Here is an 18,919-nt window from a genome sequence, read left to right on the forward strand (position 1 = left end):
TTGTTTCATTTCAAAGCCATTGTGGTGGTGAATAGAGGCCAAAATCTGAAACTTCTGTCAATGTCCCAATATTTATGCACCTGACTATATATATATATATATATATATATATATATATAATATGTTTTTATAGCTCCACCCCCAGTAGATCCACCCACAGTTCCTGAACCTATTTTTCCAGAAATATAGCCCTGCACATAGCACTTTAATGACAATAAAATCCTGGAAGTACATTACTGGCATGGTAGTGATCCTTTTGAGGTGTGACAAAGAGGGAGATTACTCTCTGTAATATTAGCAATGTTAGTCGTGGACACACAATATCCTGCCTAAACCCTTGAGGACATTACCTAATATACTGTATAATCAAAGGATTTTTGGATGGTGGCTTCATTATTACCATTCATTTTGATAACATTGTCATGCAGTGGATGTAACATCACACTGTATAAATCCCTGGGGATGTCTGTTACTCCCACCCTCATCTGATAATACAGTAGAAACTCCTCAGTAGAAACTCCTCAGTAGAAACTCCTCAGTAGAAACTCCTGAATAAAATATATGATAGAGACACTTATAGCGGCATTTCTGCACACAGGAATTTCTCATCACAATTTCTATCTTTATTTACACTTCTTAGTATTATTTCACAGTCATTTTAATTAATGGTATTTTAATATATGTAATAAATGTTATATTTTATTAATGTCTCTCTCTGTGCACCACAGTATACAAATCCTAGTCTTGAATTTATTTTTGCAAATAAATTGTTTGTCAAGTGGTAGCACACCCAGCCTTGTACACGGAATTTATATCCTATAGGATAGCAGTAGGGGTACGTGATATAATCATTATCCTGTGCCGTTAGTTTCTTTTCTTGTACGGATACCCAAAGTAACCAATCATTGACATAGTATTGCTCCACAAGTCAATGGGGGGGTATGATGCCCATTAGCTTGTTTGGGTTTTCCCCATAGGAGTAGTAGTTCCACTGTGAAAAGAAAGTAGAAGCTGACAACCCCAATAGGTCAGTAACAAAATAGACCTTGAGGTGTCCGATGTTAAGGGGCAAAGTCTTTGAAAGTGTATCCGGCCGTTAAGGAAATGCGCTGTCTCACTTTCAGGTAGCCGGCTGCTGTGGTAGTGTATACTGACTGACGATCCAGCTGAGCATAGGGGTTGTCTGGCTGTTCAGGTGTTTGCGGATTCAATTAGGTGGCAAAACGGTGAGTGATGAATGGAGGTTCCATAATCCATCAACGCGTTTCGCTCTCTCTGGAAAGTTCCCAGCCCAGGAGAAGAAAACGCTTTCATGTCAATATGTACTTTTCTTGAATGGGATCTAAGGGATCTGCAGAACATTGCACTGTACCGTCTACCCCCTGACAGATACATAGTGATATATTCTGCAGATTATTACATTATTGATCTCTCTAGAGATCTGCAGAACATTTATTTATTTTATTTATTACCAGTTATTTATATAGCGCACACATATTCCGCAGCGCTTTACAGAGAGAATATTTTGGCCATTCACATCTGTCCCTGCCCCAGTGGAGCTTACAATCTATATTCCCTAACACATGCTCACACACATACACACTTATGGTCAATTTTGAGGGTAGCCAATTAACCTACCAGTATATTTTTGGAGTGTGGGAGGAAACCGGAGTACCCGGAGGAAACCCACGCAAGCACAGGGAGAATATACAAACTCCACACAGTTAGGACCATGGTGGGAATTGAACCCATGACCTCATTGCTGTGAGGCAGTAACGCTAACCATTACACCGTCTGCACCGTACTATCTACCCCTGATACATAGTGATATATTCTGCAGATTACTACATTATTGATCTCTCTAGAGATCTGCAGAACATTGCACTGTACCATCTACCCCTGATACATAGTGATATATTCTGCAGATTATTACATTATTGATCTCTCTAGAGATCTGAAGAATGTTGCACTGTACCATCTACCCCCCTAACACAGCGCCACTAGTGCGCCGCGGGCAGTTAAGTGTGATGCGGCACGGTCAGAGCCGCCGGTCAGATTAAAGTACTCTGGATCGGGCATAGCTGCCACTGAGCTCTTGTGGGAAGCTCAGGCACACCCGTGCCGTGACCTGTGTAGATGCAGCGGTGTGACATCACAGGTCATGTATGCCACATTGCCAGCCAGCCCACCCCGCCAGCCTGCCTGCACACCCGCCTGTCTGCTGCCAGCTCTGCACTGTGTCAGCCGATGAGGGACAGGTAGGTGCAAAAACAAATGACATTTATTTTATTTATGTGGGAGCCAATGTGAATGGTTGTTTTTGTGGGGAGCAATGTGTTTGTTCTCTGTGAGGGCCAGCCAAAGGTTTTATTTTTTGAGGGGAGCAATATGGTTTATATTATTCTGTGGGGGCCAATGTAGGTTTGTTTTATTTCTCTGGGGCCAATGTATGTGTGTGTTATTCCTGCGGAGGCCAATGTATGTGTGTGTTATTCCTGCGGAGGCCAATGTATGTGTGTGTTATTCCTGAGGAGGCCAATGTATGTGTGTGTTATTCCTGAGGAGGCCAATGTATGTGTGTGTTATTCCTGCGGAGGCCAATGTATGTGTGTGTTATTCCTGCGGAGGCCAATGTATGTGTGTTATTCCTGCGGAGGCCAATGTATGTGTGTGTTATTCCTGCGGAGGCCAATGTATGTGTGTTTTATTCCTGCGGAGGCCAATGTATGTGTGTGTTATTCCTGAGGAGGCCAATGTATGTGTGTGTTATTCCTGAGGAGGCCAATGTATGTGTGTTTTATTACTGAGAAGGCCAATGTATGTGTGTTTTATTCCTGCGGAGGCCAATGTATGTGTGTGTTATTCCTGAGGAGGCCAATGTATGTGTGTTTTATTACTGAGAAGGCCAATGTATGTGTGTTTTATTCCTGCGGAGGCCAATGTATGTGTGTGTTATTCCTGAGGAGGCCAATGTATGTGTGTTTTATTCCTGCGGAGGCCAATGTATGTGTGTTTTATTCCTGCGGAGGCCAATGTGTGTGTGTTATTCCTGAGGAGGCCAATGTATGTGTGTGTTATTCCTGAGGAGGCCAATGTATGTGTGTGTTATTCCTGCGGAGGCCAATGTATGTGTGTTATTCCTGCGGAGGCCAATGTATGTGTGTGTTATTCCTGCGGAGGCCAATGTATGTGTGTTTTATTCCTGTGGAGGCCAATGTATGTGTGTTTTATTCCTGCGGAGGCCAATGTATGTGTGTGTTATTCCTGAGGAGGCCAATATATGTGTGTGTTATTCCTGAGGAGGCCAATGTATGTGTGTGTTATTCCTGCGGAGGCCAATGTATCTGTGTTATTCCTGCGGAGGCCAATGTATGTGTGTTATTCCTGCGGAGGCCAATGTATGTGTGTGTTATTCCTGTAGAGGTCAATGTATGTGTGTGTTATTCCTGAGGAGGCCAATGTATGTGTGTTTTATTCCTGCGGAGGATAATGTGTGTGTTTTGTTATTGTGGGAACCAATGTAGTGTGTGTTATTCCTGTGGGGGCCAATGTATGGTGTTTTTTCATAGGTCGTGCTTGCCGCGTTGCCGGATAGTGTGCCTTGGCAATTTTAAAATCTTGCATAGCGTGCCTCCAGGTGAAAAAAGTTGAAAATCACTGCCCTAACACATACAGTCAGGTGCATAAATATTGGGACATTGACAGAATTTTCATATTTTGGCCTCTATTCGCCACCACAATGGCTTTGAAATACAGCCTGAAGTCTGGAACGCATAGACATCACCAGACGCTGGGTTTCATCCCTGGTGATGCTCTGCCAGGCCTCTACTGCAAATGTCTTCAGTTCCTGCTTGTTCTTGGGGCATTTTCCCTTCAGTTTTGTCTTCATCAAGTGAAATGCATGCTCAATCGGATTCAGGTCAGGGGATTGACTTGGCCATTGCATAACATTCCATCCACTTTTTAGCCTTAAAAAACTCTTTGGTTGCTTTTGCAGTATGCTTCGGGTCATTGTCCATCTGAACTGTGAAGTGCCGTCCAATGAGTTCTGAAGCCTTTGACTGAATATGAGCATATAGTATTGCCCGAAACACTTCAGAATTCATTCTGCTGCTTTTGGCAGCAGTCACATCATCAATAAATACAAGGGAACCAGTTCCATTGGCAGCCATACATGCCCACGCCATGACACTACCACCACCATGCTTCACTGATGAGGTGGTATGTTTTGGATCATGAGCAGTTCCTTTCCTTCTCCATACTCTTCTCTTCCCATCACTCTGGTACAAGTTGATCTTTGTCTCATCTGTCCATAGGATGTTGTTCCACAACTGTAATGGCTTTTTTAGATGTTGTTTGGCAAACTCTAATCTGGTATTCCTGTTTTTGTGGCTCACCAATGGTTTACATCTTGTAATGAACTCTCTATATTCACTCTTGTGAAGTCTTCTCTTGATTGTTGACTTTGACACATATACACCTACCTCCTGGAGAGTGTTCTTGATTTACCAACTGTTGTGAAGGGGTTTTTCTTCACCAGGGAAATAATTCTTCTGTCATCCACCACAGTTGTTTCCCGTGGTCTTCCGGTTGTTTTGGTGTTGCTGAGCTCTCCGGTGCGTTCTTTCTTTTTAAGAATGTTCCAAACAGTTGATTTGGCCACACCTAATGTTTTTGCTATCTCTCTGATGGGTTTGTTTTGATCTTTCAGCCTAATGATGGCTTCACTGATAGTGACAGCTCTTTGGATCTCATATTAAGAGTCGACAGCAACTGATTCCAAATGCAAATGTCACACCTAGAATCAACTCCAGACCTTTTACCTGCTTAATTGATAATGAATAACGAGGGAATAGCCCACACCTGTCCATGAAATAGCTTTTGAGTTGATAGTCCCATTACTTTTGGCCCCTTAAAAAGTGGGAGGCACATATAGAAACCGTTGTAATTCCTACACCGTTCACCTGATTTGGATGTAATTATCCTCAAATTAAATCTGAAAGTCTGCAGGTAAATCACATCTTGTTTGTTTCATTTCAAAGCCATTGTGGTGGTGAATAGAGGCCAAAATATGAAAATTCTGTCACTGTCCCAATATTTATGCACCTGACTGTACATACATTAGTGATATATTCTGCAGATTATTACATTACTGACCTCTTTAGGGATCTGCAGAACATTGCACTGCTCCATCTACCTCCTGACAGATACATAGTGATATATTCTGCAGAATTACTACTTTACTGATCTCACTGCAGAACATTGCTCTGTTCCAATTACCCCTGACAGATAGATCTTGATATATTCTGAAGATTATTATTATATTATTTACCTCTTTAGGGCATACTTACCTATATTTGACAAAGCATGCCAGGGAGATTGCTGGACTCTTCAGAGAGTCAGTGAGATTACTATTATTTTGGGGTGTCTCAATGACAATCATGGAGAGTTGGCCAGTATGCTTTAGGGATCTGCAGAACATTGCTCTGATCCATCTACCTCTTGACAAATAATTTACATTGTGACATATGCTGCAGATTATTACGGATCTAACTAGAAACCAGCAGAACATTGCTCTGTTCCAACTACTCCCTCACAGATACATAGTGATATATTCTGCAGATTATTACATTACTGTCCTCTCTAGGGATCTGCAGAACATTGCTCTATTCTATCTACCCCCTGACAGAACATAGTGATATATTTTGTAAAGAATTTTAATAAATTCAAACAAATAATCAAAACTGTTTTTTATTTTAACACTGCTCTGCCTGAACATCGGCTGTTACTGAGAGGACCCTTCCTTAAATGATAGAAACATGGATCCCAGCCACTGCCCAGCTCCACTCTAATCAGAGTCACAGAAAAGTCTGTCTCTCTTACATGACCAGTCTCTAACTCAGTACAGTACTTCTCTCTCCCACACACACAACACTCTCCCTCACACTCTGTCTCTCTCTCTCCCTCACACTCTCTGTCTCTCTCTCTCCTCACACTCTCTGTCTCTCTCTCTCCCACACACACAACACTCTCCCTCACACTCTGTCTCTCTCTCTCCCTCACACTCTCTGTCTCTCTCTCTCCCTCACACTCTCTGTCTCTCTCTCTCCTCACACTCTCTGTCTCTCTCTCTCCCACACACACAACACTCTCCCTCACACTCTGTCTCTCTCTCTCCCTCACACTCTCTGTCTCTCTCTCTCCTCACACTCTCTGTCTCTCTCTCTCCCTCACACTCTCTGTCTCTCTCTCTCCCTCACACTCTCTGTCTCTCTCTCTCCCTCACACTCTCTGTCTCTCTCTCTCCCTCACACTCTTTGTCTCTCTCTCTCCCTCACACTCTCTGTCTCTCTCTCTCCCTCACACTCTCTGTCTCTCTCTCTCCCTCACACTCTCTGTCTCTCTCTCTCCCTCACACTCTCTGTCTCTCTCTCTCCCTCACACTCTCTGTCTCTCTCTCTCCCTCACACTCTCTGTCTCTCTCTCTCCCTCACACTCTCTGTCTCTCTCTCTCCCTCACACTCTCTGTCTCTCTCTCTCCCTCACACTCTCTGTCTCTCTCTCTCCTCACACTCTCTGTCTCTCTCTCTCCTCACACTCTCTGTCTCTCTCTCCCTCACACTCTTTGTCTCTCTCTCTCCCTCACACTCTCTGTCTCTCTCTCTCCCTCACACTCTCTGTCTCTCTCTCTCCCTCACACTCTCTGTCTCTCTCTCTCCCTCACACTCTCTGTCTCTCTCTCTCCCTCACACTCTGTCTCGCTCTCTCCCTCACACTCTCTGTCTCTCTCTCTCCCTCACACTCTGTCTCTCTCTCTCCCTCACACTCTCTGTCTCTCTCTCTCCTCACACTCTTTGTCTCTCTCTCTCCCTCACACTCTCTGTCTCTCTCTCCCTCACACTCTCTGTCTCTCTCTCTCCCTCACACTCTCTGTCTCTCTCTCTCCCTCACACTCTCTGTCTCTCTCTCTCCCTCACACTCTCTGTCTCTCTCTCTCTCACACACTCGCTGTCTCTCTCTCTCTCACACACTCTCTGTCTCTCTCTCTCTCACACACTCGCTGTCTCTCTCTCTCCCTCACACTCTCTCTCTCTCTCTCCCTCACACTCTCTGTCTCTCTCTCTCCCTCACACTCTCTGTCTCTCTCTCTCCCTCACACTCTGTGTCTCTCTCTCTCCCTCACACTCTCTGTCTCTCTCTCTCCCTCACACTCTCTGTCTCTCTCTCTCCCTCACACTCTCTGTCTCTCTCTCTCCCTCACACTCTCTGTCTCTCTCTCTCCCACTCTCTGTCTCTCTCTCTCCCTCACACTCTGTCTCTCTCCCTCATACACACACACTCTCTCTCTTCCCATCTCCTCCGCTCCCCTCTCTCCTACATCTGGTAAGACACCTAGGTTACCTTGTCCTTGGAGTCTGCTCTGGGCTCAGCCTGGTTTCTGTGAGTAGCAGCTGTCACCAGGACGCACCCCAATAGCAGCAGGAACCTCATGACTGGGAGACACCCGAGATCCCACTAGATTAATAAAAGGAAAGGACTTTCCTATCACCCAAATCCCAGCCAGCCCTCCCCCTCTTCCTGCAGGGCACAAACTCCCCCGTCCCTTCCCCCTTCTACTAGTTGTGCAATAAGACAGCTGTATGGTTGGGATGGGGAGGATATGGGGGGGACCAGCACTGGTGGTCCCGGTATAATGGGCAGGAGTTTCTAAGTCCCCGTTATAGTGACAGAGTAACTCTAAACCAATGCCCAGAGATCTGGAAGATATAACAGTCCCTGAAAATCTCTTTATTACAAAATAAAATTGTCTCCTCTCATTGTAATTCGAGTTATAATCTATATAAATAATCACTTATGTCCTGTCTCCATCATGTGCAGGGGAGCCTGAGAGCCAAGGGGACAGGGGAGTCTATTTACTAAGCCTTGGATGGGGATAAAGTGGATGAAGGTCAAGTATCGGCCAATCAGCTCTTAACTGTCATTTTTCAAACACAGCCTGTCACATGGCAGGAGCTGATTGGCTGGTACTTTATTTCCATTCACTTTATCTCCATCCGAGGCTCAGTAAATAGACCCCTGACGGGAAAGCGGTAAGTAAGCGTCAATACGCGACGAGCCAGGGGAACGGCTGTAAGATGCAGCGCCCTGGGTAAGTGTAGGGGGAGTCAGACACCCTTTACCCCGACAAATGAGGACTGTGTCTAAAGTTTAACCCACCACAAGCTCACTGCCAGCTCCAATAGTGAATGGCTGCGTCCTTAATCCACTATACTCAGCCAATCACATGTGTTATCCTATGAACCAGCCAATCACATTGCTAGAAGGCTCCTGTCAGTGGCTGAGCAGATAATGATGCTCCTCTCTGACTTTTTATTGCAATTAACATTTATTTTAAAAATATGTAATGGGAACATACTGTATATTATACTGAGATTACAGCCATTGCTCTGGAAGGGAATACTGGTGCTTGTGGTTTGTCAAGCAATAGCATGCTGTACAAGTCAGAGAGTGTCAGTGAATGCTGGAACATGTAGTTCCACAATAGCAGGGAGGGGTGAGACTGCAAAAACACATCTGTTCCTGTGACGTCCAGCAACCAGCTGCTTCCACTGAGTTAGGGGATACTTTGGACATGAAGGGGTTGAGCTCATTTCTTAAAGTCCCACATAGTGCACTGAATGGAACAGACCCCATGGGATGGGTACGGGATGCCACCACTAAGGATCTCGGCAGTCAGAATCCCGACGCTGGCATCCCGACACCTGCAGGTAAGTATCCTAACCCTACCCATAAACTTATCCCTTCCTCCCCGCAGCCTAAACCTAACCCCCTAACCTAAACCTAACCCCCACCCCCCGCAGCCTAAACCTAACCCCCGCCCCCCACAGCCTAAACCTAACGCCCGCCTCCCCGCAGCCTAAACCCAAGCCTCGCCCCCCGTAGCCTAAACCAAACACCCGCCCCCTGCAGCCTAAACCTAACCCATTCCCCCTGCAGCCTAAACCTAACCCATGCCCCCTGCAGCCTAAACCAAACACCCGCCCCCTGCAGCCTAAACCAAACACCCACCCTCTGCAGCCTAAACCTAACCCCCCGCAGCCTAAACCCACGCCCCCTGCAGCCTAAACCTAACCCCCACAGCCAAAACCCAACCCCCCGCAGCCTAAACCTAACCCCCGCCCCCTGCAGCCTAAACCTACCCCATGCCCCCTGCAGCCTAAACCAAAAACCCGCCCCCTGCAGCCTAAACCAAACACCTGCCACCTGCAGCCTAAACCTAACCCATGCCCCCTGCAGCCTAAACCTAATGCCCGCAGCCTAAACCCAACCCCCTGCAGCCTAAACCTAACCCACGCCCCCTGCAGCCTAAACCTAACCCCTGCAGCCTAAACCCAACCCCCCGCAGCCTAAACCTAACCCCCTCCCCCCGCAGCCTAAACCTAACCCCCACCCCCGCAGCCTAAACCTAACCCCCACCCCCGCAGCCTAAACCTAACCCCCGCCCCCCGCAGCCTAAACCTAACCCCCACCCCCTGCAGCCTAAACCTAACCCCCGCCCCCCGCAGCCTAAACCTAACCCCCACCCCCTGCAGCCTAAACTAATCTAGCACTCCATGTATCTGGGAATACGATGTATATGGATGTGTAGAACGTGTTGGTGCTTTAGAGATCATGAAGACTTTGGGCCTGATTCAGAGCCGTTCGCTATTTGCGGTCGTTCGTTCAAAAACATTGGGTGGCTATTCAAATGATCCGTTCGCAAATTGCAGTCTGTTCACACCTCTAAGTCTGAACGAGCGAGCAAAACATATGCTCGTTTATTTGTTAAAAACGCCCCCTGGCCACTCGCACCATACGTCATGTCCGCTATTTATTAGATTAATCGAGTACATCGACCAGCGTATGAACTGCTCGCTATTCTTGTGGTTGGTTTTTGCTACCACAATCTTGCGAGCAGTTCTGGCTATAAAATAACCCAGTGACGTGGTCAATGACGCTGCTGTATTAATTATGCACACCCATAAAACGCCCGTTTTGACCTTTAAGCACGCCTGCGTTCTGATCTCCACTCCCCGTTTTCAAGCACCTTCCCCTGTTACCACCCACATACGCCTCATTCTGTCACTCAAAATAGCAGGCATTCGCTATATTGCGAGCACATGAATTTCGGCCGCACTGACTGGTTCGCGCATGCGTATAACGATCCGTACGCATGCGCAGATGTGCGAACATCGCTCGGAATGAGCGTACTGCCGCTAGCGAGTGGCTCTGAATGAGGGCCTTTATTTACAATGGACACTCACCGCTGATGTAGACGCCTGTAAGTAAAATGGGCGCACATTCCTGAGAAGTAACGCACACGGAAAAATAGCGCGTATGCTGAATGCTAAGTATCACAACGCGCACATCGCCAGCACATGAGCCTCATTATCAGTACTCGCACTTACCCAATAAAACCGACCTCTTAACCGCTGTGTATATCCTTACCTTCCGCATTCAGGTAAACGCGCCCTTAAAGTATGGGGCCACAATGACGCCATTTCCGGAGGGGGGAATTAAATGAACATTTCGGTACCTATGACTCAATTCATACAGGAATTTTTTTTATTTAAACATTTTTTTTATTTATTCAAAGTCAAATGAGACAATCATGAAGCAATAGACAAAGCAGTTACACGTGAGAAGAATACATGTATGTCACATAAAGTTACACGTGAGAAGAATACATGTATGTCACATAAAGTTACACGTGAGAAGAATACATGTATGTCACATAAAGTTACACGTGAGAAGAATACATGTATGTCACATAAAGTTACACGTGAGAAGAATACATGTATGTCACATACAGTTACATTGTAGTTGGGAATGCCAGGATGGCGGCACTGGTAGGCAGCGGTGGCGGCACTGGTAGGCAGAGGTGGTGGCACTGGTAGGTAGCAATATCAGCACTGGTGGCACTGGTAGGCAGCGGTGGCGTTACTGGTAGGCAGAGGTGGTGGCACTGGTAGGCAGCGGTGGCGGCACTAGTGGGCAGTGGTGGCACTGGTAGGCAGAGGTGGTGGCACTGGTAGGTAGCAATATCAGCACTAGTGTGCAGTGGTGGCAGCACTGGTGGGCAAAGGTGGCAGCACTGGTGGGCAAAGGTGGCAGCACTGGTGGGCAGAGGTGGAACCACTGGTGGGCAGTGGAGAATCAACCAATGCTATTGGAAAAATACAACCAACACCCAGTAATATAAATGTATTGAATATAAGAGGAGAAGAGACAGGGTTCACAGTGTAAATAACAGAAGAAAGAGAAACACGGCATTAGATACAATGTACACTAATAATGAAAGAAAAGCTACACAAAAGAATAAATACTGAAAAACAATATTGTGCTCCCACAAATTACAGTCATTGAGAGAGAAAATAAAACAGAACAGAAATGGCGCCAGTCTCCATCCCCCTCTCACAAAGCTAACCGTGCCCAGGAGCAGGGCGAATCTAGCGTACATGAATGAGACCCGATTCTTAGGGGACTTGTCTACAAAGATACCAAGTTGTTGTTTCAAATCATTTCAATGTACAGTACACAGCCCACTTTTACTAAAAGCAAATAATTCACATTTCTTTATCGATCAAAATATAAGACTTGTAGTAACAGAATTTTAATGTACCAAGAAAAGGAGCCGCTGTGCAAGGCTTCAAAATGGCTTTCTTGGCAACAGTCAACATAAACTGCGTAAGGCCGGGTACAACCTACAGCGTCGGGCAATTCTGAGGACGGTCAGGACAAATTCCCTTCGTCCCAGACATCCGTGATTGTCCGTACATACTGTGCAAATCAGTGCGTACCCAGCCTAAGGGGATAAATACAATATTTCCAGCTCCGAGATCCCAATGTACAAAGTTACAACAAAGCATCGCTATAGGGTGACAGGCAGCCGGAGGTGAGTAATGGAAATCAGGAACAAATGTACTTTATCCCAGAATTTACGCACTTTTCTACTCTCCCAAAATTTATGAAATATCCAGCAACTGGGTGTCTGCACTTTAAACAAGATCCCGTCTGGCCAACACCATGTGTCTCCTCCGTCCCCGAGATATAAAGCCTCTATGCATGGCTGAGACATGTAGTTCTTGGAGCGAAGCTCAGTGCAAAATGTTCATAGTTTTTTCTAAATGTTGAGTCAGGTGAGGAGTTAAAACATTGCCCAAATCACATTGTCATTCAGAGGATAACCGGCTCTAAGGCATATCAGCTGACTGGCATAGTAAATCAGGAGACAAATAATGAGTTTTATCAGGATTAGTAACCAGACCCTGCATTATAGTCATCAATTCATCTGTAACAGAGGCGGGGAGAGACCGGGTGCAATGCCTGGCTTGTAGGTACATGGAGAACTGTGTGCGCAGAAGGTGGTACAGTACAGTACAGTAAATGTTTCCGCAACTCTGAAAATCACATCGACTCTCCCCCAAGATTTATTTATTTATTAACGGTTTCTTATATAGCGCAGGATATTCCGTTGCACTTTACAATTGTAAACATTAATAGAACAAAACTGGATAATAACAGACAGATATATAGGTAGGAAGGCCCTGCTCGCAAGCTTACAATCTATAGGGAAATAGGCATTGATACACAAGGATAGGTGCTATATATTGCATTTTGGTCCAGCCAGAATGGAGAGTTTCTTGGTTGGCTGCATGATCCAGTCACACAGGAATGTCGGCCAAATGTCATGAGGATGTGAGAGAAAGACAATGTGTGAGATTGTGTGTGGACTGTAAAAGGGGATGTAATAAGACATGGAAGCTATGAAGGTTATGTGGGAGGTTCTGGAATCTGATAAGCTTGCCTGAAGAGGTGAGTTTTCAGGGAACGCTTGAAGGATTGGAGACTAGAGGAAAGTCTTATTGTGCAAGGTAGGTTATTCCATAGAGTGGGTGCAGTGTGAAGAAAGTCCTGTAACCGTGAATGGGAGCAAGTAATGCATGGAGATGAGAGACGTAGATCTTGTGCTGAGCGGAGAGGTCGGGTTGGGAGATATTTTGAGATGAGTGAAGAGATGTATGTTGGTGTCGTTTGGTTAATAGCCTTATGTGTAAGTGAAAGTATTTTGTATTGAATACGGTAGAAAACCGGCAACCAATGGAGGGACTGACAGAGCGGGGTAGCAGAAGAAGAACGTTTGCCAAGGAAGATCAGCCTCGCAGCTGCATTCATAATGGATTGTAATGGTGATAGCCTGTTTTTGGGAAGACCAATGAGGAGGCCGAATCAGAAAAACGAACAGTAAAAGAGCGATCAGATAGGTAGGAAGAAAACCTAGAAAGAGCTGTGTCCTTAAGACCTAGGGATTGTAGTGTTTGTATGAGAAGAGAGTGGTCAACAGTGTCAAAAGCAGCAGAGAGATCTAGAAGAATTAGGAGTGAATAATGGCCTTTAGCCTTTAAGATCAAACACATCCCGAATGGCTGAGAGACCTTTATGCCTCCACACGTAAGATGCCCATCCACTACTAGATCATCGTAATCGTGCCATAGTCTCCCTAGGGAAGCAGTGCCTACACTGTACGATTAATCATTCAGTGCAGGCACGTCAATCATCCATGAAAATGGCCAATCTGTCGATATCGGCAGATTGGCCGGCATGTTCGGGCGATGATAGATGTCGGAAACGAGCAGCGGGAGCGCGCATCGCTGGTCGCTTCCGACATTTGGATGCCAGATTTGTACACGACTTGTGCACAATTACCGAGCGATTGCACGATTACGATGTCGTAATCGTGCAATCACTCAGTGTAATCGCCTGGTGGATGGGCGCCTTAAGAGGTAACTGTTCTCCAGGCCCGCTGTAGACACTGCAATGCCCCAAACTGTGACAAATGGTGTCCATAAAAAATTTCTGGTAAAGAGTTTATTGATCACCAACCAGGAGCGGTAAGTATCAAACAACAGGACACTAGACAATACGGGACGTCAGATATACAGCTGGTATACAGGAAGATGGACAAGGGCAGCTGGTGAATAAGGGGAAAGAGCTCAATCAGGCAGCCTGTCTGTATAAATCTCCCTGTTCCGTGGTCAGTCCATAATGAATCAAAGGAAACTGCTCCAGTAAAAGTCTGAAGATCAGGAACCCCCCCCCCCTCCCCCCCGCACCCTCCCTGTGCCCTAGGAAGACACAATTAGGCAGCACAGACGGAGTAATGGTCAGCATTACTGCCTCACAGCACTGAGGTTGTTTGTTCGATTCCCGCTATGTGGAGTTTGTATATTCTCCCTGTGCTTGCGTGGGTTTCCTCTGAGTGCTCCGGTTTCCTCCAACACTCTAAAAATATACTGGTAGTTTAATTGGCCCCACTGGCCAGAGGCTGGCCATACAGGGTCGATGGCGGCGTGGCACTGAAGCAGTTAACTCCGCGTGCTGCAGCTCCATTTTAAAATAGAATAGGCGCTAGGCTCTCTGTTTTAAAATGTATTAACGGTGCCGAGTGTTTTAAAAAATAATTTTTTAATGTTGACTCTGCCGCTGCCGGACCCTCTCCGGTAATATTCTGTGGTAACCCATGGAGGGAGGGTCTAGATGGAAGGAGCCACTGAGTGCTCCATGCTGGGGAGGGGAGCTTAGCTCCCAGCACACCAGCTACACAGCGGGCTGTGGGGCTGGTAGGTGACCGTCGGGGATCAGGAGCAATGCTCCTGGCGGCTCCAGGATGGCAGGAAGCTGCTGCAGCCGGGACAAGTTTCCCAGACTGCAGGGCTAAGTGCCGCACATATGGGGGAGCGGGCTAGCCGGCTTCCAGTGCAGCCCTAGTTAACCGGCTGAGAGCTTGGCGACCAGTGCCTCCAGCAATACAGTGCAGCGTGGCCGGCAGTTAACCTTCGGTGCGCTGTACTGAGGGGAGGACTGTGAGGTCGGGAGTACAGACTCCTGGTACCCCAGAGCGGCAAGAGGAGAGCCTGGCTGGTGCAAGTACGCTGGGGACAGGGAGAGCAGGTACTGGAACCACCAGCGGTAAAATGGTCAAAAGCCCAACGCTGATCGCTGGGCACAGAAAAAAAGTGTAAAATATTTAAATAAAGTATAAAATAAATATATAAAATGTATTTAAAATGGTATGTGCAGCACTGAGCAAGGACAGCAGGTCCTGGGCTGCAGTGTGCAACAGCCTGATGCTGGGCACAGGCTCAGTATTATATATATATATATATATATATATTAGGGATGTGCAGGCTCGGTTCTACTCGGTTCCGTTCGGTTCTTTTTACCGAATCTTATTGGCTATCCAAAACTCGTGACAGCTGAAACCCAATAAGATCCGGTAAAAAGAACCGAACGGAACCGAGTAGAACCGAGCCTGCACATCCCTAATATATATATATATACATACATACATACATACACACACACATACATATACACACATACAGTATTTCCAATGTGCTTGTATGTATTTTAAATGTATATATTAAAATGTACAGTGCACTTACCTGGGATTTCTCTGGAAGACCAGTTGATCCAGAGTCCTCAGTGGGTCGCTGGATCCTGCAGCCCCTTCCAGCAAAATAAACTGCTCCCCTATGAAAGTGGTATAAGAAAGTGCATAGGAAGCTGGCCAGCTCAGCCAGCTAATTATTTTCAGGGAGCTCCAAAGAGCTTCCCCTCCATGGCCAGGAAACCCTGCCCGGGGACCTTGCTTGCCCACCTGTGGAGCTCAGATTGAGGCAGAGGTGGCTGGCTTGGTAACTTAGCAGATTTCAGGAAGTACGTTTCGTAGGACAACTTCCCCCAACCTTAGACGAGCCAACTCCTGAGTGGTGACTAAAACACCAGGTGGGCTCAGGAACAGGGGAGTGACCACTCCCCACTGTCCATAGGGTACAATGTTAAACATGCACTTAAGTTGATTGGTTGAAAACCACAGGGCGGACTTACCCCCAGTGGTAATGTGTATTAGAGTGGCATAATACAGTCGAAGGCCTGCATGCCTGGTTGAGTGTGTGTCTTTTTGGACAACAAGAACTGCTGTAACATCTGTATTCTGTACCCCTTTAAAGGGGAAGGGTCTTTTTAAGACTATTGAGCAATAAACATCTTTGCCTTTAACACGACTGCATCTGAGTCCTGCGACAACAGATTTGCGCCAAACACTATGCTGTTCTCTGGCTGTTCTGAATTGAGCCCAGTGTCTCCAAACTCAACCCCTCTGCCAGCTACCATGCAGAGCCTGGTCCATTGTGGGTATCAGCCAACACCAATCAGGAGGTATGGGCGCAGCTCATCAACGCAAAACCAGTAGTAAGTGGTTCCAAGCCCATTGAAGGGCCTGGTGGTGGCAGCTACTTTAAATGCCCACTGCGCAGTGGGCGGAGTCAGTAACAGGCTGATACCCCTAGATCCAGTGGGGATCAAACCCAATCTGTGATCAAGTGGCAAGTGAGCTCATCTGGTCACAGCCCCCAACAAAAATGAACCCTATTGTGTATGTGTGTGTGTACATGTGGTAGGGGATATAGAGTGTAAGCTCCCCTGGGACAGGCACTGATGTGAATGGCCAAATATTCTGCGGAATATGTGTGCGCTATAAAAATAACTGGTAATAATTAATACATAAATAATTTGGAGATCTTAGGCTTCTTCCAATGCCAAAGGAACATAGTACATCATACAACATCTGAATAGTATATGAAATTTTGGGGAAAATCACGTTTTTCTGCCCCAATAGGGACAAAGGTAAGACCAAGTATCTAGCAATTTAACAGTCTTATAAAAAATAGGTATTATTGCAAACACGCCCTTAAAGAATGGGGCCACAATGAAGCCATTTCCGGAAGGGGGAATTGAATGGACATATTGCTACATATGACACAATTCATATAGTACTTTATACTTAAGTCTGTGTCTGGACAATCGTTGGCAAGAAACTGGCCAGCGTCAATGTAAGTCCAAGGGGGAAATTTATTACATGTTGGGCTTAAAATCCCAACAAATGCACTGAGAAACCTTAATTTAGAACAGAAATTGCCATCCCGGCTTTTCCTCATTAATAGGATACAAACCGCCAGATTTAGTAAGAGGAGAGATTGATGACACCCTCTGCAAACCCACCGCAAGTAATGCCCTCAAATAGGAGTTGCCTCTGACAGGGTTGTGTAATACACCGCACGGATCCCTAGGATCTCTGCAGCCTTCTCTAGATAAAAACAAACTTACCGGTCATCGCTCGTGGCAATATAACAAGGGGACATTATGCCAAACAACCTTCGCCCAGCCAGCGTGGTGATGGAATCCCTAGGGAACGTGGGCCGATCCAGCATGGTGCTGATAACAATAGGAGTATTCGCCAATCCCCTTGGGCAGTGGGTGTGGCATTATTACATTTTGTATAAAAAATAAAATAAAATATTGTTCTGTACTTTCCCTACCATGCCCAATTTAAATGTCTACAAAGGCATGGTGGCACTTGGAGAACCACAACTGTCAGCATGGCGTGGCATACAGGGACTGCTGTGACCTGCAATGTACCTGGAAATAAATGACAGGACACACATAATGAAAAAATACATATTAAATAAAATCTCTCCCCACACACCCTCGTTCACCTCTTTAGTACATGAGCTTTGGGTTTGGGTCCTCTTCATACCATATAGGCTTCCCTGTGATGCTGGGGAAAAAAACAAACCACACTGACGACAACAGAGAGTTCACGTCCGGACGCTGCCATATAAAAGCTTTGATACGCTCTGATTGGCTGGAGCAGGAAACAGCCATGCTATGACCAATCAAAGCTTTCCAATGCATTCCCAAGGCAGTGGCCGGGAGGGGGGAAAACTTCAAAGCCGCTAGAAACCAGGTAGAGAGAACGTCTTCTTCACAATGCTAACGGTCTATATACACACAATGGGCGGAATTCAATTGATTTCGCGGCCCGCATCTCCCGTCTAAAGTGACAGGAGATCGCGGGCCGCTATTCAATTGTGCCAGCTTTTCACGCTGATCGCACCCAAAGTGGTCGGGTTTAGCCGTGTAAAACGGCTAACCCCGACCAAAGTGCTGGGCGCGATCGCGAAAAGTGCCGTTTGGGTGCCCAAACAGGACACTTTTCGCCGATTTCACCCCTCTGGGGCTACGAGCTAAAATTGAGCACTAGCAGCTGATCGCACCCGACAGGAGCAACAATAGAATAGCTCCGTCGGGTGCGAAGGGGGGGAATAATCAATTGAATTCCGCCCAATGTTTCCCATCATATTTACAAAAGAACCTGCAATATTATTATTATTATTATGTTTAGTGTATAAGGTGTCACCGGGGTTCCGTAGTGCCATAGCGGAATAAAACAGACAATAAGATACATAAGTGCAGACTGATCAGCGCTGGCCCCACCTTTATTCACAGTACGCCGGCGTGTAAGGCGCCTGCTCTCCACCCACTCACCCTGACCCCGGGGCGCGCTGGAGGGAGGGGAGAGCTTACCCAATGTAATCAGTTCTGTCCGCCCCCGAGACTGATACAACAACGCATAAATACAATGGGACATATTCACCAGGACACAAGTCCACCACGTTGCATTCTGGGAAATAAATGCAGATGATCTTCCTCTGTGTTTAAAGTTGGCTGCATTTATGCAAGCGGACCACCCAGGGGCGTAACTTAGTATGTGAAGGCCCCATAGCAAAGGTGTGTAAGGGTCCCTGTGTACCATTCAATGGTGACAAATGCAGGGGCGCCGAGAGGGGGGGGGGGGAGCGGGTACAGATTACCCGGGCCCGGGCTTCCTGAGGGGCCCGGCGGGGGCCCGGCACCACTCCCCCTCCCTCACAGCAGCCCAGCACACAGCGTGTGCTGAGCTGCAGTGGAGACTGCTCGTGGCTGTCTCCTATGCCTGTGGGGGTGGAGCGATCACACTGAGCGCGCGCTCCCCCTG

At 46.6% G+C, this 18,919-nt stretch overlaps 1 protein-coding gene across 1 annotated transcript in view; it reads right to left on the minus strand.

Annotated features, from left to right (window-relative positions):
* The window catches only part of LOC148451007 (uncharacterized), a 136,174-nt gene extending 128,620 nt beyond the window's left edge, over window positions 1–7,554 (minus strand). The window contains exon 1 of the mRNA XM_088462394.1: window positions 7,402–7,554. Coding sequence (XP_088318520.1) covers window positions 7,402–7,491 — 90 coding nt within the window. The 5' untranslated portion in view covers window positions 7,492–7,554. The remainder of the gene's footprint in view (window positions 1–7,401) is intronic.
* Window positions 7,555–18,919: the final 11,365 nt, after the last annotated feature.

The sequence above is a fragment of the Taudactylus pleione genome, unplaced genomic scaffold (genome assembly GCF_031769625.1).
Source record: "Taudactylus pleione unplaced genomic scaffold, aTauple2 ptg001222l, whole genome shotgun sequence".
Taxonomy (NCBI): domain Eukaryota; kingdom Metazoa; phylum Chordata; class Amphibia; order Anura; family Myobatrachidae; genus Taudactylus; species Taudactylus pleione.